The following is a 27,947-nucleotide window of genomic DNA, read 5'->3' on the forward strand; positions in this document are numbered from 1 at the left end:
CCATTAAATTCCATAGTCGATAAATCATAGTTTTGATGTATGCATGGTTCCTCTTCAAAGTCATAAACTGTAATCAGTAAAATAATAAACAAAAGATGAAAGTTCTATGGTGGTTATAAATTGGCATCGTTTGAGGCATGAAAACCCTTGAGATAAATGTAAAGTTGAATCGAGTTAATTTATGCCCCTGTTGAAAGATACACGTGTATTAAATTGGTGCTTAACTGATCGTATGTATTGCCATTTGATATTTGTTAACTTTGTTTTATACACTTGTTTAAATAATACGCTGCCATTTACACCAAATGCAGTCATTAATTGTTTAATTTACCTAAATTCAACATCCATTTAACATGTAAAAAGTGAGCCAGATTAGCATTTCTAATCTACCAACTTCCTAAACATGAAGTTCTACAAAAAATGAGGTGATAGCGAACGACTCGCAGAATTTAAACAACAGATATTTAATGTTTTTCTATTTTATGTTAAATAAATTACTTGTATTTGCTTCGATTAGACAAACTAATTATTAAACTTGTTAACACCGAATAAAGTTTCATTTGAATGAATAAATTTGATATACAATATCAAAATGAATAGCATAACTTGAGTAAAGTAGAGAGCAAAGAGTTGAATTGCTATTTCAATTGCAGGCTTTCAAAACTTACTTTGTTGGTATTTTTATATCGAAAAATTCAGTCGATATTGGAAGAATGAGGATCATTGTCCAGTTTTTCCCTTGTGAGTTACAAGTAGTAAAAAGCTAATTGAACAGAGACTGTACCCTCTTAGATTCTTACATGTCTAGAGCGAAAAATTTCTTATTCGATGAAGCCATATATTTAATACATCATGTTGAGTTGTCACAAATAAATCTGTTTAAATAGCAATGAATAATTCCATCAAGGTTTGTTTGCTCTTTAACTGAATCTTAAGATTACTGGGAAGAGAAGTATTTAAAGGCGAAAACTGATATCCTTTCTTAACAGTTACAATTCTCGTTTTACATCAGTCGTTTTATTCTTAAAAATTTCATCAGTTGTTCTTCGTATTCTCATTGCTAAATAATGGCAAGTTTGGTACTTCGTTTTTTCTTGTTGTCTATCCTGACTGTAAGTATGTAATATGTGAATTTTTGTTGTAAAAGCATGAAATTTTGTTTGTGCTTTCATTACGAGAAATATATTCTTGATTAACTATAAAAGAGGTCTGTCAAGACAATGTTAAAAGCTCGACATGCCAATGCATTCTCACAATGCATTCTCTCGTTTCTCACCTCATCTCACGAAAAAAGTGCAGACATGCTACTTCGATATTACCGTTTAACAATTTCCTTCTTTGTTGCAGTGTAACTTGCTGACAGTCAGTCTTGGTAAAACATGCAAATATGACGGAGATTGTAACTCGGACCAGTGTTGCGCCAGTTGTGAGTATTAATTTATGTGTTCATGATTATGCTGCGAATTTCATGATATTAAGTTTAGTGATATCAAATATTTTGCTGCGAAATACATCCTTTCAAACGCATAATCTTTTACTCATAACATCTTCCGTAGCAATAAGTATCTTATGATTGAAAGTATTAGATGTGTTAGAATAAATCTCTGAAAAACTGTATAGTCCATCCTAATTTATCAACGCAATAGCCATTGTCTGATTTCAAACTAATCTTTCTATAGTTATTCGGGGACATGAATGCCTAGACAAGGGCGGTCCGGGAGCGAAATGTATACCAGAAGGTAAATTCCCCCAGGGTTTCTGTCCATGTAAACTCCAAGGCACATGCAAGGAGCCAACAAGTCCAGTTGCATTTGCAAGGCAACATGCTACATGTAGCAATCCCGATGGAACAGTCGATAGCTTTATCCATTGATGATTATAGTATTAATAAGATTATCAAATACAGATGCTCTATGTATTATTCCATGAAGCTTAATTCGAATTGCTTCAATCAAATTTCTTCTTATTAATCAAATTCTATTAAATTATAATTGCATAAATTAAAATCGAGCGACCTTTTATTTTCACTAACAACCGTATTTATGCGATTGCTTAATAAGTTTGACAGATAAGCATTTGGGCTGCCTTTTACTCTTTTCATAGCTTTCATCATGATACGATTTCGTTTGATACAAAATATGGATTTAATTGCTGAGCTTTGGTTGAATTTATCATTAACAAATATACAGCTTAGATAATTAAGTTTCGCCCAGCAACATTTAAAGATACGCATCTGAAATGATAAAACTAGTAAATTAATTGTAAAATCAATGGAGATTTTGATTAAAACTAATCTTATCGATTTAGATGCGTATCATTGAATCTTGATGGGCGAAACTTAATTTTCTAAGCTGTACAGCGATTGATTTAAAACTTTACATATAAAAAATTGAAGCGTTATCAAAATAAAAATTGCTACAAAATCTCTTTCACATTGCGCTTGGTCGTTACATTCACAATTGTTTGAATACATTAATTTAGAGCTCAATTTTGCTGAAATCTTGGCATTTATCATAGGACAAAACAATGCCATTTTCAATGCTATAGTCTTCAGGATATTGTACTGATTTAATGATGCAAGTTGGTCTTTTTGTGAAAATTATGGCCGTTCTCAATGGATCATCTGAGTTGCTCGTGTTTGAATAACTTTTTTCCTCTTCATCGCCTCCATCATTTTCATGGTAAAGCTGTATTTCACCGAAAGTACCAGCAAAATTCATGATAGTACCATTAAATTCCATAGATGATAAATTATAGTTTTGATGGATGCATGGTTCGTCTTCAAATTCATCAACTAGAAGCAGTAAAATAATTTACAAAATAATAAAAAATTTTATGTTAATCGTGTTTTCATTTCTCTTCATGAAACAAATCAATTCAGTTATACATTACTTTTAACACTTGTAATCATGTTTGGCTCTTCACTGGTCAAACAGTTGGACTCGATTCCATTCTCGTCTAATCCAATGCTTCTGTTGATTCGAAAATTAGATTAATGTTTTGTTGATTAGCAGTTTTACAGATTCAATAGTCACAATGGAACTTATCCGCAATCAATTTACTTACTCAGACTTTGGTGTTGTTGGTGAGCATCTTTTGTCTGTCGAAAATCAATGAAGAATAAAAAAAAGAAAATTTCATCAATTAACAGATGGAACCATTAACTCAATATTGGACACTGAATCATGAGAAAATTAACACTTGATTTATTTCTTCTTGTTCAACAAATCTAAGTTCTATTGTTTCCTATCATGAGTTTTTTGTTTTGCAATGATAATCATTAAATCTAATGTCTCTTCAAATGTTCTCACCTGTAGAATGCCTAAAGATTTTTTTCTTTTTTTAGACTTGGTAAAAGGTTCATTTGATTGTGAAACTTTTTTCTTTCTTTTATTATTCACTTAAGCACTAATAGTCATAATAGCTGAGAGTCTCAAGAACGCAAGTTAAACTGATGAAAGTAAAAGGTTCACCTTTCAACCTGTTACCACTCGAATCGCAAAGTTAATCGAGATAAAAAAAAGTTCATGGATAATCAAATAAAGAAATGAAGAAAATGATAGATTAAACTGAAATTCTGTTTTGAATATGTAGCATGTTTGCAATGGATACAGATAGATTTAGGACATTATGAAGCTTGTAGTTGTTCACAAACCCGGAAAAATTCATACGCGAAAAATTAATCTCGCGTCAGCCTAATATTAATCAAGTTGCCATCTCTAACTTACTCTATGGAAACTTTCGTTTCTGAATGAGTCAAACACAGTATTCTTGCATCTAGTTTACAAGACGAGTCAAAGTTGAACCCTTTCTCAAAAGATGGCGATGCTTATGTTGTAATCTGTAGTTGAATATTTCATCGTGAATCGGCTGGATTATGTCTAATTTTGGGCTTTTGAAAATTCGAAAATTAGAATCAAAAATTAAAATGTGTCTCAAAGTAATCATTAATATTCCTCAACTCACACTTTTAACTGACATCTCAGGTGGATGCAATTTTAACCTGTAAGTTTACTCTTTTCATGGTGATAATTGTCGCTTAGATGAAAGCAATGAATGCAACATGTAATTATCTGAATGAAAATTTAATCATTAATCATGTGCCCCTGTTCGAGAATATACTTTTGCTCTTCTTCTTTTTTACTCTTTATTCAACCATTAAATGTTAATGCAATAATTCATCATTTTATTTGATTCAGTTTACTCATTGTTCTTGAATTAGTAGTGAAATAATAGCAACATTTATTGCTTAAAGATTATTCAATCAAAAGAAATGTTGAGTTCTTGAAAGCTGAATAAATGAAAGACCGTTTGTAAACGTTTGTAATATTAAAAATGCATTGATAATAAGTACATGCTATTCGTAACTCACCTTTATCTTTGAATAAGCAGAAGCGTAAGACCATAAAAATTGTAGCCAAAATAGTGATCAAGGCACAGAAAAAGCTTATCGATATTTTGTAAAAAGATTCAGTTGAAGGTTCTTCGCCAAAAAAATCTGTTGAGGGAAAAATGGATTGACTTAGTGACTAGAGTTGATTGAAAACAATGTAACTATTGTGCTGTTTCGGGATATTGATGTTGACAAATGTGGCTCGTTTACTCACCTGGCCAAGCATGAATAGGCTGAGAAGATATTTGTAAGTCAACTTTACTACTTTCACCGAGAATATTTGTTGAGTAAATTACCAAATTGTAATCACCTCGAGAAATGTTTGATTTAAGCTCAAATGAAGGTGACTTTGAAGACAAATTTTGAATTAAATCACCTGATAGACGGTTATAAATGTCAAGGTGGAAAACTTGATCCAATCCTCCATCGAAATTAGATTGACATTGAATCAGTTGCGTGTCTACATTAATCAGTCTCATCGTACAATTGGTTGGTGCCTCGGGAGGACCTGAAATGGAAATTGAATAAACATGATAACCAATACTGGAATATAAAGCGTGCTTCTAAATTGGGAAAATTCAATTTTTACAATAATATTTTGTAAATCAACATTTAGCTAGTCGAAGCTGGTTCATCGAATGGTTCAGATTTAGTTTGAAACTATCGGACCTTTTGCATCCTTTACGTATTTTTACAGCCATAACTTACAGATGGTTGAAGCTAGAGACCTAAGATTCAAACCGTGAGCATTCGCAGGTTACAAAACACTGAATTCTGACTCTCGAATCCATTCAAGATTGTTTTGAAAGCACTCGCCATGAAGAAACTAGTTCCTTTCACATTCTCTAACTAGTTCTATCCAGACTATACAGACTTTCATTGGTCAATATATTTCCCAGTTAAATCTAATGCTTGGATAATTCATTGCATTTTAAACTTCAAGCTCTTGTAATAATAACCTATGAAAGTCTATTCAACCTCGAACCACCAAATGCAAGGCCATAATGAAATCAAGTCTATTCTGTTAATTACTTTGCGTCAGATGAGAACACTTTAAAGATTTGACAAGAAAAAAATTGTCTCGTAAAAAATGCATTAGCTGATTTGAGTAAAAATGAATAAATAAAAAGTCTAAACATTGACCCGATCAAGCCAACCTTAACGACCTAATGGCTAAAGATCATTTGATTATCATTATCTTACAGCAATAACTTTCCCCACGTATGAGTAAAAAAGCTCATTACTTCGATTAACCTGTCATTTAGACTGACCAATTCATTAATCAACATTTTTTCCATCTTTTCATTTTCCACTTTCTTCTTCACTTTCAAAACAATGAGCAACATTTTTCATTCCAATCAATATCTTGTTCATCTTCTTAGACAACATTAGACTAAACATTGAATACAAATGTTGGCCAAATTCAAATTGAATTGTTTATTTCACGTTAAACACGGTTGAATAGTAAGAAAAGAAATAATTGTTTCCCATGTAAAACGTGATTACATTGACTTGTATTTCCACAATCATTTTCATTCCCATTATTCAGCCATTAACTTTCATCATGTTTCAAGTTTTAATCATAAACAGAGTTGATAAACTTGGATTGGTCAAACAAGAAAATGATTATTTATATTACTTTTTACCTTCTTTACTTGGTCAATGACAATATTGATTATGGAGCCTTTATTTTATTCTTGCTTTGATAACTTCTGATCGTCATCATGAGTTTCTTGTTTTCCTCATATCCAAGCATAAACAGGCTTGATTAAAGTCTTTTCAAATTATCTGGCCAACAACTTGACCGGTAGATATTGAACTTAATGATTCAACCATCTTTACCAACCTGCATTAATACTTCTCAATTTTCCTTTACTTTCGCCTTCTCATTGCCTTGCATACAAAGGTTGTTCACTTTCAATCTCCTGAGAATCCAGTTGCTACATTTAATCTTGAATCATCATGTTGAATCTGATTCCTTGCTGTGAGAATCTGTAGTCACTTGTATATTCCAATCGACTTCTAAAGATGATCTTTTGCTCTTTTCCTTGGCCCATTTCATTCTTTTCATTCATAATCATTTTCAGGTTAACCACAAGATATTGAAAAGTCCATTATTCTTGTTTAATATTTGGTTTCCTTTCATTTCCAGTTTGACGGTTAATATCATTTGCTCGCTGTAAATGGTTGTCCAATGATGCTTTGACAGAGACTCAAGTATTCTTATTCAATGAAAATACACATTTCAATGATAATTTTACTTCGATCGATGATACAGTTTGATTGACAAGTTTAAATTAATGAAAATTTTCAATGACCACAGAGTGTAATAATTCCAAAAATATAGAGAAATTTTGTTTTCGTTTTTTCCTTACTTCGATAAATGCTTCAATAAATGTGTTTTTAAAATGCTTTTGAAATCTAAACTTTTTCTTTGCTATTAAATCATGAAAATGATATTGTGAGTAAATTTTCACACACCTGATTATCCCAATGAGTAAACTAGTAAATGAGTGAAAAATGTTGAGGTGAAAAAAACACTAGCGATAAATGAATATTGAATTCTTCAGACAATGTTGCTTCAAGGGAATGAATGTGAGTTCAGCACAGGTGCTGCATGCATAAAATTAACTCCAACTAACATTTAAAGGTCATTTCCTTAGATTGATACCTTTTTCAGACGTTTGATTAAATCCAATGCATGTAATGTATCTAGCATAAGTTGTTGAGCTTTGAAAAAAACAAATCTGTTTAAATAGTACTGACGTGTTTGTTTGCTTTTTAGCTGAATGGAATCATGGAGAAGTGAAAGTATAAAAAGACGAAAACTATCATCTTTTCAGACTTATAATTCTCGCTAAGTAAAACCATTTTATTGTTCGTATTTCATTGGTATAACAAAATGAAAATAGCGCTAATTTGTTTTTTCCTGCTTTGCAGCTTGAATGTGAGCATAAGATTTTTCCTTTCGATTCTTTTATAACAGCTTCGAAGTTACTATTGTGACATGAAAACGGTTCCGCACAAAATTGTTGTTTTCTCATAAACAAAACACACTTTAATGCTTGTTAATTTTCTTGCAGAGTATCTTGATGGTAATGACTGGCCCTGAAGTTGACTTTGAACGGGGTAGGCCGTGCTATGATCGTGTCGATGATTGTAAAGAAGGATACTGTTGCGTCAGCCGTAAGTATCAATTTTATTTTTTACTTTACTTTGATTCAAGTCTAACCTCATGTCCATCTACTGTGACGAAACTTCTGTATCTGTTTCAATGTTGATATCATCTATCAATGCGAGTTAATTTTGCTCATGTTTTATTTGAAGATAATGATTTTGATGAGAATTTTGACAAAAATTTTGGATATCTTTGCAGATTAACTAAGAATATTTCGAATTTATAACTTTTTGCACTCTTTTTGACTCTTTTCAACAATAATCATCGTGTTACAACAGAAGATTCATTAATTCAGCATTCATGTTTAATTTTCAAAAGCGTGAATCTTTTCTATGGATTTGTAAATTTTTGAATTTAATAACCATTGTCTGATTTCAAACTAATGAAAAAACTTTATTAGGGATGGTAAGAAGGAGCACGCAATTAAGTTGCCAGCCATTGGGAGACCCTGGAAACTTTTGCACTACAAGATCCAAAGAAAAGAAATATACAGGCGCTTGTCCATGTAAATCTGGCTTAACATGCGCTCCGTTCAGACCTAGGCAAGAAATTTGTAGCTTTGCCAATGGTACAGTCCCAGACAGTCTTACTTTCAATCGATAAGGAAGCTCTTTGTATTATTTCAAATAAATTGAATTTAAAAGATTGAATCAAGTTTATTTTATAAATCGTGACCCAGTGTAAAGGAGAGACAGTATTTTATTGCGTATAATGTTTAATATTATTAGGGGCTCAGGTAAGTCCCGATTCTCGATATGTTCTGAATGTCAGAAAAAAATGCCACCAAAGATAAATTACAGTCTGACTACCTTAAGTTTCCTGAACTTTGATTGTTTTTCTTTTGACCTAAATCTTAAAAAAGGCCACAATTTTACGTAAATTTCAGCGATAAAACAGTATTTTTTTGCTCTGCCATTGAAAAAAGTTTATTTAATTTCTAATTCGAGGCCTGCCAAATAGCATAGAAAAGTTTCATTTCGATGACCTTTTTAATAACTTCCCTTTTACATGTATTGGAGCACCCTCGTAAGTAATCTTTCTAAACATTTGCTAACGAACTATTCGTTTTTTCGATACAGAGATACAATGAAATAGTTCGAGCATATTGCCATCGCATAATATTGAATAAATTGAAAAATGCGGTCGAGAAAAATGCAACTTTATAAGTTGATGATGAAACTTAATTGTTTGTGTATCTTTTTTCTCGTGTGAGTTGTCCAAAAGCATCAATCAGCCTAACAAAAAGTATCAATATCAGAATATCGGTTCAAATAAGCGAGTAAACTTCAATAACCTTGAGTCTGGTATCAAAAAATATTGCATGTCAAAACAGTTATAAATACAATGTATCTAACAAATAAGTAGGTAATGTAAACATGTCTAAGAACAAAATTGTTCAGCCATCGAAAAATGAATTTGTCTAAAGTGCCACTGATTTTTTTCATTAGATAGAATTAACATAGCAACAGTAGCTAGTTATGGTATATTATTAGGACTCAATCTATCTCTAACTAATCTGATTGCTGAACAATTAGCAAAACAATTCATGTGTCAATTTTTGGTTGCACTACCTTATGAAGTGACTAACTTATTGTGACATGAAAATTTGAATCAAAACTGATCGAAAAAAGTGCAAGTTTACTTGATGGTGCAACTTACCTTCAGGATAAATGTAAAAAATGCAAGGATCTTCTTGCCATCCTATTTCGTTGTTTGCTTTACAATAGATAGAACCAAAGTCACTCCCAGTTGACGTGAAAAAAGTTAACCTGCTTGTGATCGTTTCCAGAGGTGCTGTTGTTGAAGATGATGATGTGGTGCTTTTACTTGTCTCAATTGTGTAATTTGGTGTTAAATTTATTGTGGTTCCATCATTTCTCTGGAATATCCATTGAAACTCAATGTTACCTGGATGTGATACAACTTGACACTCTAAATCAACATTTTTATACAAAGTGGTCCCGAGGTATTTGCTTTCAATCCATTTGCAAAATGGTTTATCTGGTTTCATCATTTGTGCAAGCGTAACAGGGGCCAGGTTTGATTTATATTTAGAGGCAAAAAGAAAAAGTAAGAGTGAAAATTTTCATCATGAAAATGATGGAGAAACGGTAATGTGCAATTGGAATGAATAAAAGATAATAGACGGAAAGAAATACATTGATATCAATTGAGAATGACATTTAGTATAAAATTCATGGCGAGATAAGTAATTGTTTCAATTGAAAAACTATTCAATCAAAATGTTTATACAATGTAAATACGGAATAAATCAAAAACACTTTTCTATTTTTTCTCATTTCCATTTCAACTCAACTGTTTCAATCTGAATCATCTGAAGTGAGCATTAAACAACTCTCAAGATTAACTTGAATAAAATTGAAACAAAGTAACATAAAGTAATATAATCCTGTGAACTCTTTCACTAATTTTTAGTAATCGAGCAGATCTTCTATCTTGAAGAACTATCTGATTCCGAACGAGGCTAAATCTGATTTATCATGCTAAATTTCAGTTGAGCCCAAAGAATTGAATGGAAATTTCTTTTACCCTGAAGGTAGCCAATACAGAAATGGCTGAAAAAAATTCTCATGATTATCCATCATGATGATGTTTAGAATAAAAATTTCTCTTAAATTTAAGCAAATTGGCACCTCAAAGGAACCATTTGTTGTTGCAATTTTCTTCTCTTATTCTTGCCACTTAACAAGTGAAAAATTTTTTGATTGAATTGACAGTCAATTGGATTAGCTGGAGTTTAAATTGAAAATTTTGCATCTTAAAAGTTCTGGTTTATTTTGATTACAACAATTGGATCGAGTATTGAATCTCATTTCATCCAAAACCTCAATACAAAGGTTAATGGAGAAAGTAAAGAATTTTTTGCTCTTCTTCTTTTTCTTCTTTTTTCTCATGTAATTGAATTGAATTTACATGTAAATCGATGAAAGCATTTCTATTAAATTGTAGAGACTCGTTGCCTTTGCTTCCATGTACACATTAGATTGAGTCAATTAATCAATATTCAATGAGGTGTTAAAGTTTATTTTGAGAGGAAAAGTGTTTGTCAGAAAACAAAAGAAGTGATGATGAATAACAAACTTACAAAGCACATCTAAAAATAATGGTTCACTGGAAGTTGTACCAATTGTGTTTGATGCTGAACAGCTGTAATAACCTCGATGATGACGAGTTACATTTTCAATTAGTAATGTGTTTGGAGTGACTAAGATTCCATCCATTTTCCGAGTGTTCAACGTGGCTCCATTGAATATCCATCCAATTTCATTGGAAGCCGGATTGGCCTAAGTTTACAATTTGGATTCAAACACAAGAAAAGCAAAATTACTTCATCGGACCTTTAGGTTGAGTCAACTTTTGACAGAAAAAAAGTTTCTAAACTTCTTGATTTACTCTTGAAACTACCAAGACAAGTGTTGATTTCAACTGGAAAAGTGAACAAAAGTCAGAAAGCAACGAATTGAGTGTTGATTTTGTTGAGCTAATTTAATAAATGTTTCATCTTTTCACCTTACATTATCGATCAATCATTACTAACATGATTGAGTCACTGTGAGTGGAAAAAATTTGTTCAGTGTTTCATCGCAACTTCGACCTTTGTTGAGATCAAAACTTATCTTTAAACGCATTCTCCCTGAAATGAAGTTCTACCGATTCGTTTATCATATGCAAGTTTTTGGCTAATTTCAATAACAAGAGAAAAAAAGTTGCGTGAAAAAATCAGAATCGAATGAAACTTTGATAGAAAAGGAGAGAAAAAAAGTTTTATTTTATGTGATAGGATGTTTGGTCTGTTGAGTATAGCAAACAACATGAGATTGAACATGATGAATACTCTTTTACTGTTGCCTTTGTTTTTCTTGCGAGTAAATCATGAAAATGAACAAATAAAAAAAGATGTTCAATTGAAACAATATGATTGAGGAAATGGTCAAGTTTTATTGGAGCAAAACCCTTTTTTACCTCGTTTACCAATCAATCAATAGTACTGGTGCAAGGCTAAACACAAACCAGACGAGAAGTAAAACAAAAAGTGAGAAAAGTTTTTATACGTTTACAGCTAAACTCATGAAATGCTGTTAACTTTATCATTGTTTTTATCAAATTTTTCTCTTCCTTTTCCTTTCAATCTTGTTAACATTAACTAACTCTACTTTTTCCATGGTAATAAGAGTTGAAAGATGCAAGAATGTTCATTGCAATGGTTAAACATGAGTGAATGGAAGCAAGCAAATAGAAAAGATAAACTCAATAAAAGAAAAAAAAGAAACTGAATAAACAATGGAACAAGTTTTTTGCTTCTTAATACGTTAAACTAGAGATATTTCATGTTCCATGGTCACTCCAATGGCACAGTCAAAACTCAGGTTAATCTTGATCAAGCAACATTCAATCAATTTGTGATGAGAAAAAGAAAATCAATCTTTGACTGAAAAAAAGAAAATCTGGAAATCTAGATTCAACCTGAACTTTTCCATTGATTCATACGATTGAACCATGAACCATTCCAAGCATATGTTTTGTGGTTTATTAACTTTGATAAACAATTTGGAAGTTTTTACTTGGAACAATCAATTATTAATATTTAAACTCAACATTTTGTGTGTGTGATTAATGCTAATGAGAAGAGGAAAGTTGAATGAAAATGATTTATGAGTTTCACTGATTATTATGCACAATGGCCAGTTTAATGAGGCAAGGTGAACCTGTTTAACTCATTGGTGAAGTGAGACATAAAGACTGGTCAGTTATTTCACATCTGGTTCAACTTTAATTGTGCTCTTAATTGAGATGAAAATGAAATGTTTCGTCCAACTTGTGATTTATAACATCATGATCTTTGTAAATAATGTTGATTAAAGTCTCCTCATGAGTCTCGATTCAATGTCTTTTTTTCTCTCATTTTTTAATCCATGAATTATTCATGAAAGGTAAACACTCATTATGAGTTAATGCAACAATTTGACCAATTGGTTGACCTCAAAGGACCATTTAATTGGACAATTTCAAACTTGTTTTCATTTGATTTCTTTTTCTAGTTTCAATGTTTCATTGAAATGAATCAATTTTTTCTTTGACTTTTCATCTTTCTCATTCTTTCATTTCAAATATGTCTGATTTAATGAGAAAATTTTAAATACAAATGATTAACATTTCCACTTCATTTTTCAATTGATTTTCTTTGTTTCTTCAAACTTACCTGAGTATTGCATTCAAAAAGTATAAGGCTACCTTCTCGTATGTCTTTATTTTGGGATCCGAGAACAAGGTTCACAATTGGTTTATCTAGAAAAGAGAAAGGGAAATGAACAAGAGAATACAGAGAATGCAAATTTATGGATAATTTGAATCATCATTTAATTTTGACAATGGAATCGATAGCAAAGCCAATCGTCTTAAAATATTTCTCAAGTCATGATTGATTGATTCTATAGACGAGTTGAAGGAATACTTTACAAATCTTTAAATGACCATTTCATTTTAATGAAAGTTCCTGATTTTAAATTATTTATTGATCAATATTACAGGAGATTTCATAAATCTAGTTAGCTGAGCGAATGAGAATTGTTTCTATTTCTTTAGATTTGTACCGGGCGTTTTTTTCATTTCACGCCTGTTTTCAGGCATAACGGTTTCTACTACAGACCTCAGTTTTGAGCCAAAAGCTTGCACGGATTGAAGAACCCCAAGTTCAGTGAATCCACGAATCTAGAGTCTCAATGACATTCAAGGTCATTCAGTTATTGACTTCTGATTGTTCATGATCTTGTTTCTAATTAAGTTAAATAGTCCGTGAAAATTTTGAAAAGATTGCACCATCGATGTGTATTTGTCGGAGTCTACTGAAATATTGCAGGTAAGTCTAAAGTAAGATAATGAGAGTAAATAAGGAAAGTGAAAGTGCTATCTTTGTTCTGTTGGGTTACCTGAGCTACTTGTGGACAACTCGATATTCGTGAACTACAAGGAAAACCTATTCATCCTTTGCAGTGCTAAATTATATATCCAACGATTTTGATAACAATCGATTATCATTCTGATGAGTATCCCTGTAGTTGATTCTAATGGTCTTTGTTTAGCTATTGGATAGAGCGAAAATTCGGATCAAAAATAGCCTTAAGTGTGGAATCTTGATTCTGATAAAATAACTAGATTAAGAATGTTAAACTAGGTAAAACACTTTTTTATTCCTCATCCTTAGCAAAGAAAACTTTGATTCTATGAAGCAAAATTAAATAAAGATAGTTGTCTTTTCAGTGATTTTTCGGTGTTTTCTGTGTCCGTATAATAACTAAACTGTTATCAAATGTCATAATTAGCAGTAATTCATTTTTGTATCAACACTTTGCTAACAAAGCTAAATGCTTACTAAAATCTAATATGATTAAGAGATTAAGAGATTGTAACAAGTGTTGCAGCAATTCTGGAATTTAATGAGTCCATCTGGCTAAACCTTTGGCAGTATTGTTGACACGATGTTATAAGGAAAACGCTAATAAACAAAGAAAGGTTGAAAATCAAAAGGTAAAACACAAAAGCCAGGATAGGCTTGGATATTCACGTGAATAGAAATGTATAAAAAGGATATTTCAGCAGAAATAAGCTCAACAAATGAGAAAAGAAATGAAGAAAAAACAAAAAGATAAAGAGCAAGATTATAATAATGATACAAGCTTTGCAAGAAAAAAAGATGAAAAGAGAAAAGGAAAATAAGGCGATTATCAACATTGGACATTGGATAATATTATTGATACATCTTCAAGATGAAGACCGAATATTTAGATAAAGGAGTAAATAACAGTAAACTTATATCGCATTAAATAAAGTTGAATGTTATGATGAGATGAATAAAAAATGCAACTCGAACTGAACGAATGTGAAGAGATAAAAAGATTGGGAAAAGAAGCGAGAAAAAATGAGATTTACCAAGACTAATATTTATATATTTCATTAATCGCATCTCGATATCATCAATGTTTATTCAAATAAGATTGAGACCAACATGAGAAACACTTGCATTAATCAATCTTGACTTTTGTGCATCAAAATGGCATTTGCATATGCAAACGATTTGAAATAGGTGCACATTACTGAAATGAGGCTTCAAATTGAAACATTGTAACGACCATCGACTTCTGAGGAAATTCTTGAAATTTGATATTCTGCTATAAAAATAGCAATCTTCTCAGACTGAATAAGGTCAGTTGACATGAGTTTAAAAATTCAACTTAAAGCAATAGTTGCTGTTTGATGAAAAGTAAACTTTCGATTTCTCTTGTTATGCGCATCCTTTGCGATTACTATTTTGAGCACAGAAATATTCGAGTTCGAGGTTAGACTTGATTTGCTAAAAATTATTCAACAGGTCATTCGACTCTAAGAATAAAAGATTCCGGTTTTGCAGTTTATAATGAAAAGAACGATAAACTTACATTGAACATTGAGATGGAATCCTTCCTCGATCAATGTTTCTCTTAATTTTGGATTAATTGCTGAACAACTCAACCTTTTACCATTATCTGCTATCGATGGTTTAAGTTGAAGAATGCTCACAGTTGTTCTTGTTGAGCCCATATTTACATGGTTTGAGTGGAAAAATGTTTCAGATGAATTTATTAACCCTTCATCTTTATACCATCTAATCAATGCTCCAGGCCTTGAACCTTTACATGAACAGGTTAACTCTATGGTAACATTGGCAATTAAGTTTTCAGGTTTAGTAAGCTCGAGTTCCTTAGGTTTCACTGTTAATAAATAGACAAAATTTGCAAGATATAAATAGCTTGATTGACATGTTTTTGCCTTAAATTTTTTCACACCACAACACTTCGAGTCTTGCCATTTTTCCCATCACCTTAAGTTTATCCAGTTGGCTGTTTAAGTGAGGAAACTTTACGCCAATACTTACAATTCAAGTCAAGCCGAAATGATTTGCTCAATGGAACAGTTAAATTAGTGTTTGTGGCTTTACATGTTATCAAATTAAACAGGCTCTTTTCATCAAGATTGTCAAGAAAAACTGTACTTTCTACAAATTCATCAAAAATAAAATATTTCGTTTTATCAAGTTTCTGTCCATTTTGTTCCCATGATATTTCTGGTCTCGGAAATCCTGTAGAAAAAAGTAAAAAAAAAGAATTAAAAATTAACACTTTTTAGCATCAAAAGTAATTTAGTGTTTCATGGAAAATCGTTCAACTGATTGATATTATCGGAGCAATAATTATTGAAAAGAAACAGAAACTTGTTGCTCGACTTGACAGTCGTCACATAATGAAACCATAAAGAGATTTGAGTTAAAAAATTTGGTAATTAAAGAAAATTCTTGATGAAAATGCAGCGACAAAAACTGTTTATATTCAGATTTTTTAGCCAATCAATCGATAACTTTTATGGAAACGTGAACTTTCGTGAATCGATTCATTTTATTGAATCCTTTCTATTTGTTCTGTAAATTTATTAATGTAATGATAATGATTTATGATGATTGAGAATAGAGAATAGAGAATATAAAATGAACTTTTTGTTTGCCATTTTTCAAGTTTCATGGAAAAATTTTGCATAAAATTTCTCTTTTGAAATCAAAGTTTTTTCGCAAATTGAAACATCCATTGAATCAGTTTCATTGTTTCACAATGTATCATTCCAATTCATTTTGCTTTCAAACTCTAAATTAATCTGGATTACCTTTTCCTTTCTTTACCAGTTTATTTGTTTTGTAAGAGACAGAAAAGTTCGAGAAAATGGATGCAAATTTATTCAATAATGAATGAATAATTTTCTTGCCAATTTATTATGCAATAGATAATATTTCATTTTTTCCTCCACCTCTTCAATTAGGCTCGAATTTCATGCATTTCCATTCATTGTAGCTTTGAGCAAGTCAAAGTACAATACAGCTCAGTTCAATGTTTACCACTTTACTTGCTATCCTTACATCATCTTAAATCATCTTAAATCATTGTTAGTTCAGGTCAGAAATGCATAGAAATATATTAACATTGCAATACAAAGAAACAGTTGATTGAACAGTTAATAACTCGTGTTCATTCCAGTAGTTACATACTTCGAGTTGTATCATTTGCATTCAAAGTGATTGTCAACAAGCATCATGTATTTGCGATGAACATCAAGATAAACACCAGCTCTTCATGTAAAGGTCAAGTTAATGTACACGAGAAGATAAAACTTGATAAGTCAATGAAAAGAGAGAAAAATGAGAAGTGAAAAGTTCCACAAGAGTTTTGACAAATGTTTAGATTTCCCTGAGGTATCAGGTAAGATGAGAGGAGAGTAAAATGAGCATAAAAGAAAACGAATCATGATGAGTTGTACTTGAGTGATTCCAAAGGAATTAGGTGAGAAATGAAAAGAAAAATGGAATCCATGATCAATATCTTGATTCTCTTTTTCAATTGATGCTTTAACCTTTATGCAATTAATCAGTCTGCATCAAAAAGAAGCAAAGAAAAAAAACTAATTGCACAGAATTTGATTGATGCAAAGTTGAATCTGGGAAATCATTGGAATGATTACTTTTTAAAGAAGAAAAATTCTGTCTCCACATTAATTTGTAAATGTTAGAAGATATTTTTCTTTTCGATCTGAAGACAAGGAAAAATTTGATTAGCTTTGGTGCATTAAATGATTTTTGTGCTATACTTGATGAAACTGATTAGAAGAATCTTTAGAATTGGATGAAAAGCGAAATCATTGAACTGACCAAATGTTAGGGTTTGGCTACAAAGATTTGCCTGGATTTTTGATCCTGTTTTATTCGGTTTCATAGTTGGTTGAAAATTTCAAGTAAATTGTTTTTTTTGTGTTTTCTTGCTGCACAAACTTGCAACTAATCAGGATTAAAGTCAAAATGAGGAAAAAAATGTTCTTTTTATTTTAGTTTGAACAAAGTAATGAATATTTTGGTGCAGAAGCTATTTTTAACAGTCGAAAGTTATAATATTTTGAAATAAAAATATGGTTTCAAGGTGAAATAGGATTAGATGGCTGAAACAAAATAAGCATGGAGTGGGAGTGCGAAATGAAGTAAGTATCAATAAAATAGTAGTACATGAATGTCACTCAATTTTTTAGTTCGTCCTTTCATCATTTATGATGCTTGAATCAAGCTTAAATCTGATGAAATCTTTGGAAATTACAGATATTCATGAATAAATTAATGTAAGCATTTACATAGCTATCTGATGAAGTTAGAGCTACAAAAGCTCAAAACGTTACTCTTTTGAAATTATTTGACTTTATGATCAAAAAGTATAATATAAGCTTTTATCAAACCATAACATCACCAATAAATGATTATGATTTTGATGTGTGTGTATCTGAAGAATATACTAAATATAAAAAGTTTTTTCAGGGAAACTTTTCGAATAGCGAGTGCTTCAAGTGCATTTGTGCATGATATCAAAAAGATGAGCTCGCTGTATGGAAACTCAATTCCATTATTGTTTAGCAATAATTATTTATTGGTAATATTGCCATAATAAACAGTTTTACGGAAAATTAACTGATTTTCCACTAAAACTCATAATTTGCAGAATGAAAAAGTCAAAATGAAATGCATTACAATTGTACATGATCAAGTGAATGATAAGCTTTTTAACAATTTGATTTAATATGCAGATGAATCGTTTTAATAAGCGTTTCATTGAATGTTTTAAGGATATGAATCCATGTCTGAATAATCTTGTGCACTCATTTTCTCGAAGCTTTTACTTGTTAACTTGACAACGTAATAATGATAAATCTGTATCTTCCACCACAATCAAGATTCTGGAACAAAGTTGGCATTCATAACATTGTCATTTCACAAAAATACCCAGCATTTATTTGTCGTTATCGAAATTCATAGGAAATTCATTTGAAACTAAGCTAAGATCGATTATAAAGAATGGTCGCCTAGATGATAGAAAATGGCCTGTTCAGATTATTTTCGAATTTCATAGATAATTCTTTTTTAATATCAAAATGTCTTATCATTCTCTGTTCAAAATAAAAAGGTTATATTGAAATGATAACATTCATTTGCATGCGTTTCCCAAGTGATTTTAGACTCTTATTACCTTAAGTTACCAGAAAAGGAAGACAGGAAAATTAAAGCATCAGAGTTATTCATAAAAGCTATGCAGATGTAATTATGAAAATGGTTTGAGGGAAAACAATTTTTTAATCATCAAAATTAGATGAGCACTTTTGAACCATTAACTATTGTGACTATTAATAATTCACGAATAATCATTAGTCTGAGCAAATCAAAAACTTGTACATGTATTTCTTGTGATCTAAACTTGAATATCTTTTGCTCGATAACTTGCTGATTGGAATAAAAGTTCATTAAAAGATCGAGTATTTAAATGCAGTTCAATTTATCGTACATGTGAATAAATTGACGTTTAACGATTTCAATGGTTTACATTTGCTATCGTGGCAATGTCGCTAAACAATTTTTGTCCTAATCAAGAAAAGAAATCGATTTGAAAGATCCATTTTAATCGAATAAATAGAATTTTCATTTTGAAATAATCATTGAAGCATCAATTTTGGCTTCTAAACTGTCTATCATTGTATTCAATGCTGGAAAGTAAAGAAGATTATCTGAGGTGACCAAATAAAGGTTCAAATTGAAATAAGTGTACCGAGTCATCGAGTTAGCATGGTTTACATAACAAGTTTCATAGATTTCATTTCAACTTATCTCGATTGAACACAATGAACGAAAATTATTCACAAGTCGTAAGTAAAAGTGAATTTCAACTAATACTATCCTAATAAAAATATCCGTCTTTTATACTGTTTTGCCAAGTCTGGTTAAGCAGTTTTGTTGACTCATTTGCTTCAACAAATTGTAAGCTCAAAAAATTTATTCCTTCAATGGCATTGAAATAGTTAATTGAATATGCATTCGTACAAATGTGAAATTTTAACACAAGCTTTCAATTGATGACAAAGATGAGTAAAATTTTGGTAAAAACGCGAATAATTTGTGCATCGATAACGATGACATTTACTTACGAGCAAATGAAATAAACAAATGAGTAACATTTAACCAGAATAAATGCGGAAAGTTGAATGCTGGTAAAGGCCATAAGCAAGCTTGATTCAGTTGTTGCTAATAAATAATTGAAAACCTTTTTTCCAATGACTTCAATAGCTCAAAAAATACCAAGGGTTAGGAAAAAGATGGTACCATTTTCAAAATGAAATAAAATGTCAGATTTTGATTTTTTGAATTGAATTTTTTTATAAACTGAAAATTCAGTCTAATACCTTTTATCTGGTACGATAATCGTAGTTCTGGGACACATAGATAGCGCACAGATCAGTTTTAAAAAAAAGTCGATGCAAAACAGTTTTTGAAACCTATGGGAAAATTAACATGTAAAAGTCGAGTTTTTCTAATTTCCCATAGAAGCGCCATGTTAAACTCTAAAAAACTTTTTTCATCGACTCTTGCTAAAAATCCATTTGTGAGCTTTCTGTCTGCCCCAAAATTACGATCATAGCAAAAAATTAAAGACAAAAGACTGAATTTTCAGTTTATAAAATAAATCTGATTAAAAAAGCAGAATCTGCCATTTTATTTAATTTTGAAATCGGTACCATTATTTCCTAACCCTTGGTAGATAAGCATAGATTTCATGGCAGTTTTGAAGCAAATTAATAATTCATTTTTGAGAATCACTGAAAACAAGAACGTTACGAAGTAACAAAATTTTCTCATCATTCATCTCGTAAATCATTTTTCCTATTAAACTTTTGATTCCAATAATAATGTCTAGACCATTATAAGTTACAGAGTTTCTATTAACAAGCAAAATGTCATAAATATCTAAATAAATTGTCTTCCATTTCTGTTAGATTCTTTACTGTTTACGTATTGTTCAATAATCTTTTCATTATAATAGTCCAATTAGGATCTTTCGTCAAAGTTTTTATCAAATTATTTGCAGTCTCTTTGCTCTTGAAACTTTCATGCTCTTTGTTTACATCTGTTTATAACCAAATCATTATAAACTAAACCATTTCAATATCGAAAATAGAAACTATTAAAGGTCACTTTATTTATGACTATAATGATGATAATGTTGCAACGATACATTTTATCAGAGAATCATTAATTCTGTCAATTTCAGACAATCTTGCAATCGTCAAGAGGGAAGAATAAGGAAATGAATTCATCTCTTTTCTGGAGAGTATTGAAAAAATTTCGAGCTTAGCAATTGCAACATAAATGTTAACTTTAAGAATGTTATACTTTTTAAACTTGAAACGGAAAATGAAGAAATGCATGAATTTTCATGAATAATAATCAAGGTTTACTTTTCTTCAGGAAGTTCATCGAGTATGTAATCGGTAAACAGTAAATAGTAAATAATATTAATAATAGTTTAGAGCTTACATATACCCAGTTGATTGGAACAAAGAAAACAATTTGAAACATTTTGTAAGCCAATAAATCAGATCATTGAAAGAATGAAACTTTATTCGTGAAATCTTCAAATTGAATGTTGAAATTTGCTGAAAGTTTTATCCAATAATTTGCTCAAGTTTCATCGGTGAATAATGTTGATAATGAACTTTTATTTTCCATATTTTACTCTCGGGAATATTTCATCATGTAAAGTTGAACATGAATTAATAATCAAATTGAGGGAAAAGTCAGGAAACACATTTACATGGACTAACAGGCACAACACGCTATAACCTTAAACGTTGTCACACTTCTTCTCATCTACATTATTGATTATCTTATTTGATATTAATTTTTCCCTCTTCTTCTCAATAATGATATTAATAAGTGAAAAAAAGGTTCACTTTGCAAGTTTATACCTTTAATTGATTGGTTTCAATTTACAAATTGCTAACAAACCATTGTTCCAGGTAAACGTGTTCGTGTATAAAACTTAATGTGATGTGTTAAAATGGATTATCAAGGTAAACTGTTATAATATTGTGAAATGAGCTACACAGGATTAAAGTCTTCATTGAATTAGTAAATTTTGTAATGCAAAGAGTAAATGGATAAACTTAAGTAAAACACGATTTAATACTACCCATAAATTATCGCGCTTGCTAAACACTTCAAGATGGATTTACAGAGTTTTTGCTCTTCGCGAATTTTACATCGTCTTTCGGACTGTTCCTTCAAGTATCCAATAAGTCTTACGGTTTGCTATTAGGATATCAGCTCTTGAAGTTGAAACTATTGCTTGCACTATATATGGAACTGAAAAAATCGAAAGTAAATTTTGATTTCTTTCAGTGTTAAACTTTCACATTTTTTCATCTTAATTTACATGTTGTTATATCTCATTAAAAGCTGACTTTACCAACCTAACCTCTGGAGTATTTATTACTACATGTTGTACGTATAAATAACTAAATTTGACAGTTTGCAGCTTTGGACGGAAAAACTTGTTAGATTAAAAATTCGCTATTTAAAAAGGTAACTTTTTGTAAATAATATTATTCTTTACAATTAAAATGCTCTTTATAAGTTTTAATTACACTTTGACTTTTCTTTTCACAATGTTAATAAAAACAATTTGGACGAAAAATGTTACTATCTATGATTGCACCTACGATTTGGTCATCGCTAATGCAGTTTGATGATCAGACATGCTTGTATTGGCACCATTGACTTTGAAAGCCAGGTTTGTAATAGTCCTCTGCTTTCCCTCTAGGGAGTGAACTTAATGTACTCCCAATTTCTGGTTGTACTTGTGCCTGAGAGGAAAATTATTGAGTAGCGTTTGCTTATTAAGAATCAAAAATTAATTTCAAACTTTGAATCGAAGTCAATAATGGATCTTTGAATAGATGAAAAGCAATATTCATAGTTTGTAAGAGCGAATCAATCTTTGCTAGTCTAAAAATTTAGGGTAATTTTACTGTGTTTTTCACTTCCTTTCATTACCTTTTAACAGATAGCAAAGTATTATCCAGAAAAGGAGTTTTATTGTTGGAACCATCTTTGGCTTGTTTGAAGTGGCAAAACTAGAATGTTAGAATGAACCATTTTACTGTTTTACTAATAATATTTTAATGTGTCTAGGAAATTAAAGTGTCTAAACCCTGAGAATCTTTGAGTTGCCTTTCCAGTCATGATTGATTGGTTCAAGTTCATCAGGTCTATTTTAAAACGGATTAGCAGGAAATCTGTTCAGCAACTCAAGGTGTATGAATGTAAAATTTGATGGAAACTTGTCGAGGCAGGGATTTTTATTCATTTTTTTCGCTCTTCAAACATGTTGAAATACAGTTCTGATAAGAATCAATTATGTAACAAAATCGTATTAAGTCTCAAATTAGCTCAATAAGCTTTTAACATTGTAAAGTTTTTTCACTCTTTCCCGTGATTAAACTTTCATTTTGCTTCTCTACTCAGAGTATTCAATAAAAGGAAATTGGTCAGAATTTTGTTTCTTGTCAGCTTTCGCCAAAGTAAAAGTAAAGTAGAAGTTGGTTGAAAAGTCATGCAATTTGACAAAAAACTATCGAAATCTTTACCTTTTCTTGTTCTTCTTTTCTCTTTTGACTCAACTCACATTGAAACTTGTCATCAACTTTAGGTCAAAGGATCAAGGCAAAGTGAAAATAGTGATCCAATGCCTAAAGGAATAGCATGAATAAATTAGTGCTACTCGAATAAACGAGTTAACAGTTCAATACAAGACTTTTTAAACTCAAAGTTGAATATTTCTAATCAACAAGTTTATCATGCACTCGAATTGAACCTATTCAAACGACAAAAGTGTGAAGACAACAGAAATGCAAATGAAATGAAAAGTTATCACTTTAAATTCATTGTTCAATGATTCTCTCTTCATTCATGGCAATTGTTATCAGAAGAAAAAACTCTTGACACTACGATGAACATTTTGTATCTGCAATGCTATCCGACTTATCAGCTCGTGAACAGGTAACAAACTAGTCTCAAGAAACTGACAAAACATGTCAACCTTTTTTTGCAGAGTAAATGTAAAGTGTTCAAGTTTTAAGCTTTCGTCAAGTAATGTTGAGTGATTTATTGAGTATCATTTGAATGTGAAAAACTGAATTCCTAACAAATATGTATTTCTCGTGTTCATCAAAAGTCTCATTGAGCCTTATTGAATATCCTTCAATACTGAATGGAAGCAATAGAAGAGAGCAAAAAAAGGTTCAATTTTTTTTCTCTTCACTCTTCTCTGAAGTCGTTCAACATCATCATAACAAGCAATTCATGAGAAAGTCAAATGAAGAGCAAAACTGAATTCAAAAAGAAGCAGAAGTTTTTAATGCAAATAAAAAGGTAAAGCAAAAAGGTTAAGTTAATGAGGTTATACCATGAGTTTATTGCATTTCATTTGAGAACGCAAAAAGGTTGATAAAGTTTCTTTTCATGTTGCAAAACATGGAAACTGTAAAAGGAAAGAATTGAAACTTTTCTTCTTTTCATCATTTCATTATTGAATATGATTCTAAATTGTGCTCGAATATCAAGTTTAACAACCCAGATGATATGCTTTTTGTAGTCGATAAGGGTAAACATGGAAAATTGGTTCAAATTCATGTAATGATTTCTCATGATTAATGATATTTGAACAGTTGATAATGTTCAATGCAACACATGGAAAGAGATGAAGAGAGAAAAAAATGTTTTTTGAGGAATAAAGTTTTTCCATTCTTACCTCCGATAACCTTACAGGTAATGTTGATGGAATCGTCTTCATTATATGGTCCAGCAATGTCTTTTATCTCATTACCATTTGAGTCATGAATTTCAATTGAAGTGACCGGAACTGGGTGAAAAGGAGAAAAAACAATGTTAATCATTTAATGATGTTATTAATGAGAAAAGGTGGATTCAAGGTTTAACTTATCAAATGTTTGAGGTTAATCTGAAAACATGAGGTTCGTGGGAGGGAATGAGGAGAAGGAAGAGCAAAGAAAAGTTGAGAATTGAATAATGTTATGATGGTGAGGAAAGGGTTTTTGTTATTAAAAGACAAAATCAATATTCTTTGGTATAGAATTGGGTTTATTTGGTCACTAATCGATGTTAATACAAAGTTATAAATGATTTTCATTGAATTCAACTGTTCAACTGAATAATCTTGAACCGGAAACTAAATATTCTGTACAACATTTCTAGTCCTGAACAGTCTTTGCAAATAAATCGCACAAAGACAAAACGTAACTGAAATGATGAAAGGAAAATCATCAATTAATGCAAACAAAATTGAAGTTTAGTAACTGAAACAGTCAGCAAATTTTCTGAGTTCAGAGATTTTTTCCAGAATTTTGAACAAGGGTGCCTTGGAAAAGGAGGTACAAAACTTCATGGTGATACCAATATCATCACCACATTAAACCCTCATCATTATCATCATTAGTATCATTATTTTTATGACCACAATCTTCATAACTCCAACTTAATAGCAACCAATATTAACATTTCAAGTAACATCACAAGTGACGTTCGATTAGGCCGTTAGGGAGTTACTTTTCAACCCAAGAGAGTCGCTCTTGTCCGATCAAAAAGTGGTTACATTTAAGGTCTTTTATGGAATAATAAAAGCTTCTTTTGTTCATCTTTTTTCCTCTTTGCAAGTTTTCTGACTTCAGAGATTTTTGTCCACAATTTTGAATTAGGCTACCTTTGAAATTCTGATATGGGATAATTGTTCTTGGATGGACGTAAATACAAAATATTTCAATCGATTTATCTTTCTCTAATTGAATTTTAGATTGTTGAATTTACGCTACGGCTATGTGCTTTGTTTGTTAATTCTCAAGTCATAAGGTTTGACGACTCTATTTAAGATGATCATCAGTTTTGCGAGTTCTAATTTGGCTAAGCTTGTTACGAAAATTTTGAAAATTTTAAGTTATTGAGATATGCCTGATCTGTGGAAATTTAAAGGGGTATCTGCCACCAATAGTCAACCTTCTCGATTTCGGCATTTAATAGCTTTTTTCTTAAAATTTGAATGCTTTTCTATCAAGATTTGTAAGTTCATTTTTTCATTTGTAAAATGTTGAAACAGAAACACTATGTGTACTCTCTCCGCTACCTTCACAAGAGAATGGTTCGTATCAGATCACATTTAAATAAGCAAATCTCGACACTCATAGTTTATCAGAACAGAAAATAAAATATGCAACATCACAGCAAAAGTCTAGTACATGTATTATCAGAACATTGAAATGATACATTTACATGTTATGCCATGCACAGAAAAGTCACGGTTGTTGCACATTATAAACTTAAAATTTATAAATTGTTTGACGATTGAAATTTGATGGTTTAGTGATTTTGCAATTGAAATTTAATCTGTTCTGCAAAGAATTGAAAGAAAATGGACAGATTGATCGTAATATGAAAAGGTTAAAAAGTGATTCATTTAACGAGTAAAATATCAATATCATTATAGCAGGTAATTATGTGTTTATGTGAACCAACAAATTATCAAGGTGGAGTTGATAAAAGTCAAGTACATTTAGCTTTACCATCTTTATGCATCAGAAATATCGAGTTCCATAGTAATCTTGACCAAGTGCATAAATGATAATCGAATGATTCATTTGTTATTTTACCATCCTTCAACTCGCATTTCCAGTTTGAACTTCGACATGACCATCATTTTCTGATTTATCCCTTTCACACTCATCACTGGGGCTCATCACGATTAATAATTTACTTGAGTTGAAGTTACTTCATCATTTGTGAACCATTAGATGACCAAATTGAGAAGCAACTTGACTTTTACTCTTCAAGCCCTTAACCAACTCGAGTTGATTCATTGAGAATAAATTATTAACTTTGGCTAATATGATATGAAACTGATGAGAATCATATTAATGTAACAGCAAAAGAGTCATAAAAATGGCATTTTCAAGAGCTTCAATAACTTGATATTATCATGAAAAAAAAGGTTGAATCGTGTGCCATTTCATCTCATCAATCTTTATAGTAGTTAAACTACGAAAAAAACGCTTATTCATTGACTTCTTTTGACTAACTGACAATGGTAAATGAATGATTATTGTCTTGCAATTTAATGCAATTATCGATTTGTTGGAGCAATAAATGGTTTTATTAATTCGCCGAGAACCATATTTTGATAAAGTAAAGAGTAAAAAGTTCATCAATAAAACGAATTGTCTAACTGCAATAATTTAAAGAATAATTTTTACTGAGAAAAAATGGAAAAACCTAAATTCTGAATGCATAATTTTGAACTTTTGATTTGCATTTTAGTCTTCATTTAGCAACATTATTGATTGAGTTAACCAAAAACAAAAAAATCTACTTTTATTGCCTTTATTGAGTTGACTATCAAATTAAGAGTAATGTGATTAATTATGTGAAATGAGAGTAAATTAATGAATGCTAAATGAATTATTGTTAACAATTTTATTCACTTGAAACACTCCAGGTTAACGTTGAATTTTTTTCGCAAAAATTTGTTGACCTGACAATTCTACTAATGTCATCATTGATTAAACATTTTCCATGAATTTACATGATCAACTGTTATTAGCTACTTGTCTTGAGGATTTGGGAAAATCAATGGATTGTGTGAATGAAATGCCATGCAAGTTGAAAAAGTAAAATGGAAAAATGATTTCTCCTTTCAACTGAACAATTTTTCAATGAAATTTGACTCTGGATTCTGTTTACTCACCAATTACTTGGAGTAAAATAATCTTGTTCATCGTTCGAGCTTGACGAAAGTCGACTCGACATCGATATACTCCATTGTCTATCCTTTTGATTGGTTCAATGGTCAGGTAAGAAATTGGTTCAGTCAGTTGAAATTTAACTCGATCTTGTAGATAATCACTTATAAAGTGTGGAGCATCCATGAGTGAGGTTACACGAGAATCAATTGTGTATATTGGAGTTGCTGTATCTTCTCGATACCACATTATTAGTAAAATTTTATCTTCCCTCCAAGCGGGAGTGATATTACAAGGTAATCTTGCCACTGAACCTTCAGGGATTTTATATTCAATATTACCTTTGATTGGAAAGATAATGAAAAGATGATTTTGTTTGTTGACTTTACAAGGAAACAATTTTTGCATTTCGTCAAAAGGTGGCACAAAAACTTACCAAATTGGTACAAACTTTGTGAGGAAACAAGGCCAATAAAGTTGACTAAAAGTATCCCAATAGTGGGCATCATTTTTTACACTCATTAACATGAAACACTGACCATGAAACTGAAATCATGATGCAGCATAACTTTTTGCTTAAAAATGTGATCAAGTTGATGAATGTGATTAATTTTTAATCATTTTCTTCTAGCACAATACACGAAATAAACATGATTCCAGTTATCCATC

General features: G+C 30.9%; 3 protein-coding genes across 3 annotated transcripts; 2 read left to right on the forward strand and 1 right to left on the reverse strand.

The window, feature by feature from the left end:
* The first annotated feature begins 969 nt into the window (after nt 1-969).
* LOC107363794 (uncharacterized) lies at nt 970-2,006 on the forward strand. The gene is made up of 3 exons (XM_089266964.1): nt 970-1,112; nt 1,348-1,426; nt 1,680-2,006. The coding sequence occupies exons 1-3, from the start codon at nt 1,068-1,070 to the stop codon at nt 1,871-1,873; spliced, it is 318 nt and encodes a 105-aa protein (XP_089123090.1). The 5' UTR covers nt 970-1,067; the 3' UTR covers nt 1,874-2,006.
* Nucleotides 2,007-2,358: 352 nt separating this feature from the next.
* LOC107363792 (uncharacterized) lies at nt 2,359-27,942 on the reverse strand. Its single transcript, XM_015931062.3, has 13 exons — nt 27,715-27,942; nt 27,284-27,619; nt 24,284-24,394; nt 15,502-15,705; nt 15,026-15,337; nt 12,793-12,878; nt 10,678-10,876; nt 9,231-9,572; nt 4,608-4,901; nt 4,373-4,498; nt 3,067-3,100; nt 2,893-2,972; nt 2,359-2,794 (listed from the first exon to the last, which is right to left on the reverse strand). The coding sequence occupies exons 1-13, from the start codon at nt 27,785-27,787 to the stop codon at nt 2,478-2,480; spliced, it is 2,514 nt and encodes an 837-aa protein (XP_015786548.2). The 5' UTR covers nt 27,788-27,942; the 3' UTR covers nt 2,359-2,477.
* LOC107363793 (uncharacterized) lies at nt 7,253-8,221 on the forward strand. Its single transcript, XM_089268056.1, has 3 exons — nt 7,253-7,340; nt 7,477-7,579; nt 7,972-8,221. Exons 1-3 carry the CDS (start codon nt 7,296-7,298, stop codon nt 8,172-8,174), a joined length of 351 nt encoding a protein of 116 aa, XP_089124182.1. The 5' UTR covers nt 7,253-7,295; the 3' UTR covers nt 8,175-8,221.
* Nucleotides 27,943-27,947: the final 5 nt, after the last annotated feature.

This window comes from Tetranychus urticae, chromosome 2 (genome assembly GCF_039701765.1).
Source record: "Tetranychus urticae isolate SD_2017Ah chromosome 2, NJAU_TeUrti_SD_1.0, whole genome shotgun sequence".
Taxonomy (NCBI): Eukaryota; Metazoa; Arthropoda; class Arachnida; order Trombidiformes; family Tetranychidae; genus Tetranychus; species Tetranychus urticae.

What these genes read in the sequence shown, in the direction of transcription:
- LOC107363794 (XM_089266964.1), top strand. Translation starts at nt 1,068, where the DNA reads ATGGCAAGTTTGGTACTTCGTTTTTTCTTGTTGTCTATCCTGACT. An exon ending in TCTTGTTGTCTATCCTGACT is followed by an intron (nt 1,113 to 1,347) that starts GTAAGTATGTAA and finishes TCTTTGTTGCAG; the next exon opens with TGTAACTTGCTGACAGTCAG. An exon ending in GGACCAGTGTTGCGCCAGTT is followed by an intron (nt 1,427 to 1,679) that starts GTGAGTATTAAT and finishes ATCTTTCTATAG; the next exon opens with TTATTCGGGGACATGAATGC.
- LOC107363793 (XM_089268056.1), top strand. Translation starts at nt 7,296, where the DNA reads ATGAAAATAGCGCTAATTTGTTTTTTCCTGCTTTGCAGCTTGAAT. An exon ending in TCCTGCTTTGCAGCTTGAAT is followed by an intron (nt 7,341 to 7,476) that starts GTGAGCATAAGA and finishes ATTTTCTTGCAG; the next exon opens with AGTATCTTGATGGTAATGAC. An exon ending in AGGATACTGTTGCGTCAGCC is followed by an intron (nt 7,580 to 7,971) that starts GTAAGTATCAAT and finishes AAACTTTATTAG; the next exon opens with GGATGGTAAGAAGGAGCACG.
- LOC107363792 (XM_015931062.3), bottom strand. Translation starts at nt 27,787, where the DNA reads ATGATGCCCACTATTGGGATACTTTTAGTCAACTTTATTGGCCTTGTT. An exon ending in GCCTATTCATGCTTGGCCAG is followed by an intron (nt 4,499 to 4,607) that starts GTGAGTAAACGA and finishes TTCCCTCAACAG; the next exon opens with ATTTTTTTGGCGAAGAACCT. An exon ending in CCAACAACACCAAAGTCTGA is followed by an intron (nt 2,973 to 3,066) that starts GTAAGTAAATTG and finishes TCGAATCAACAG; the next exon opens with AAGCATTGGATTAGACGAGA.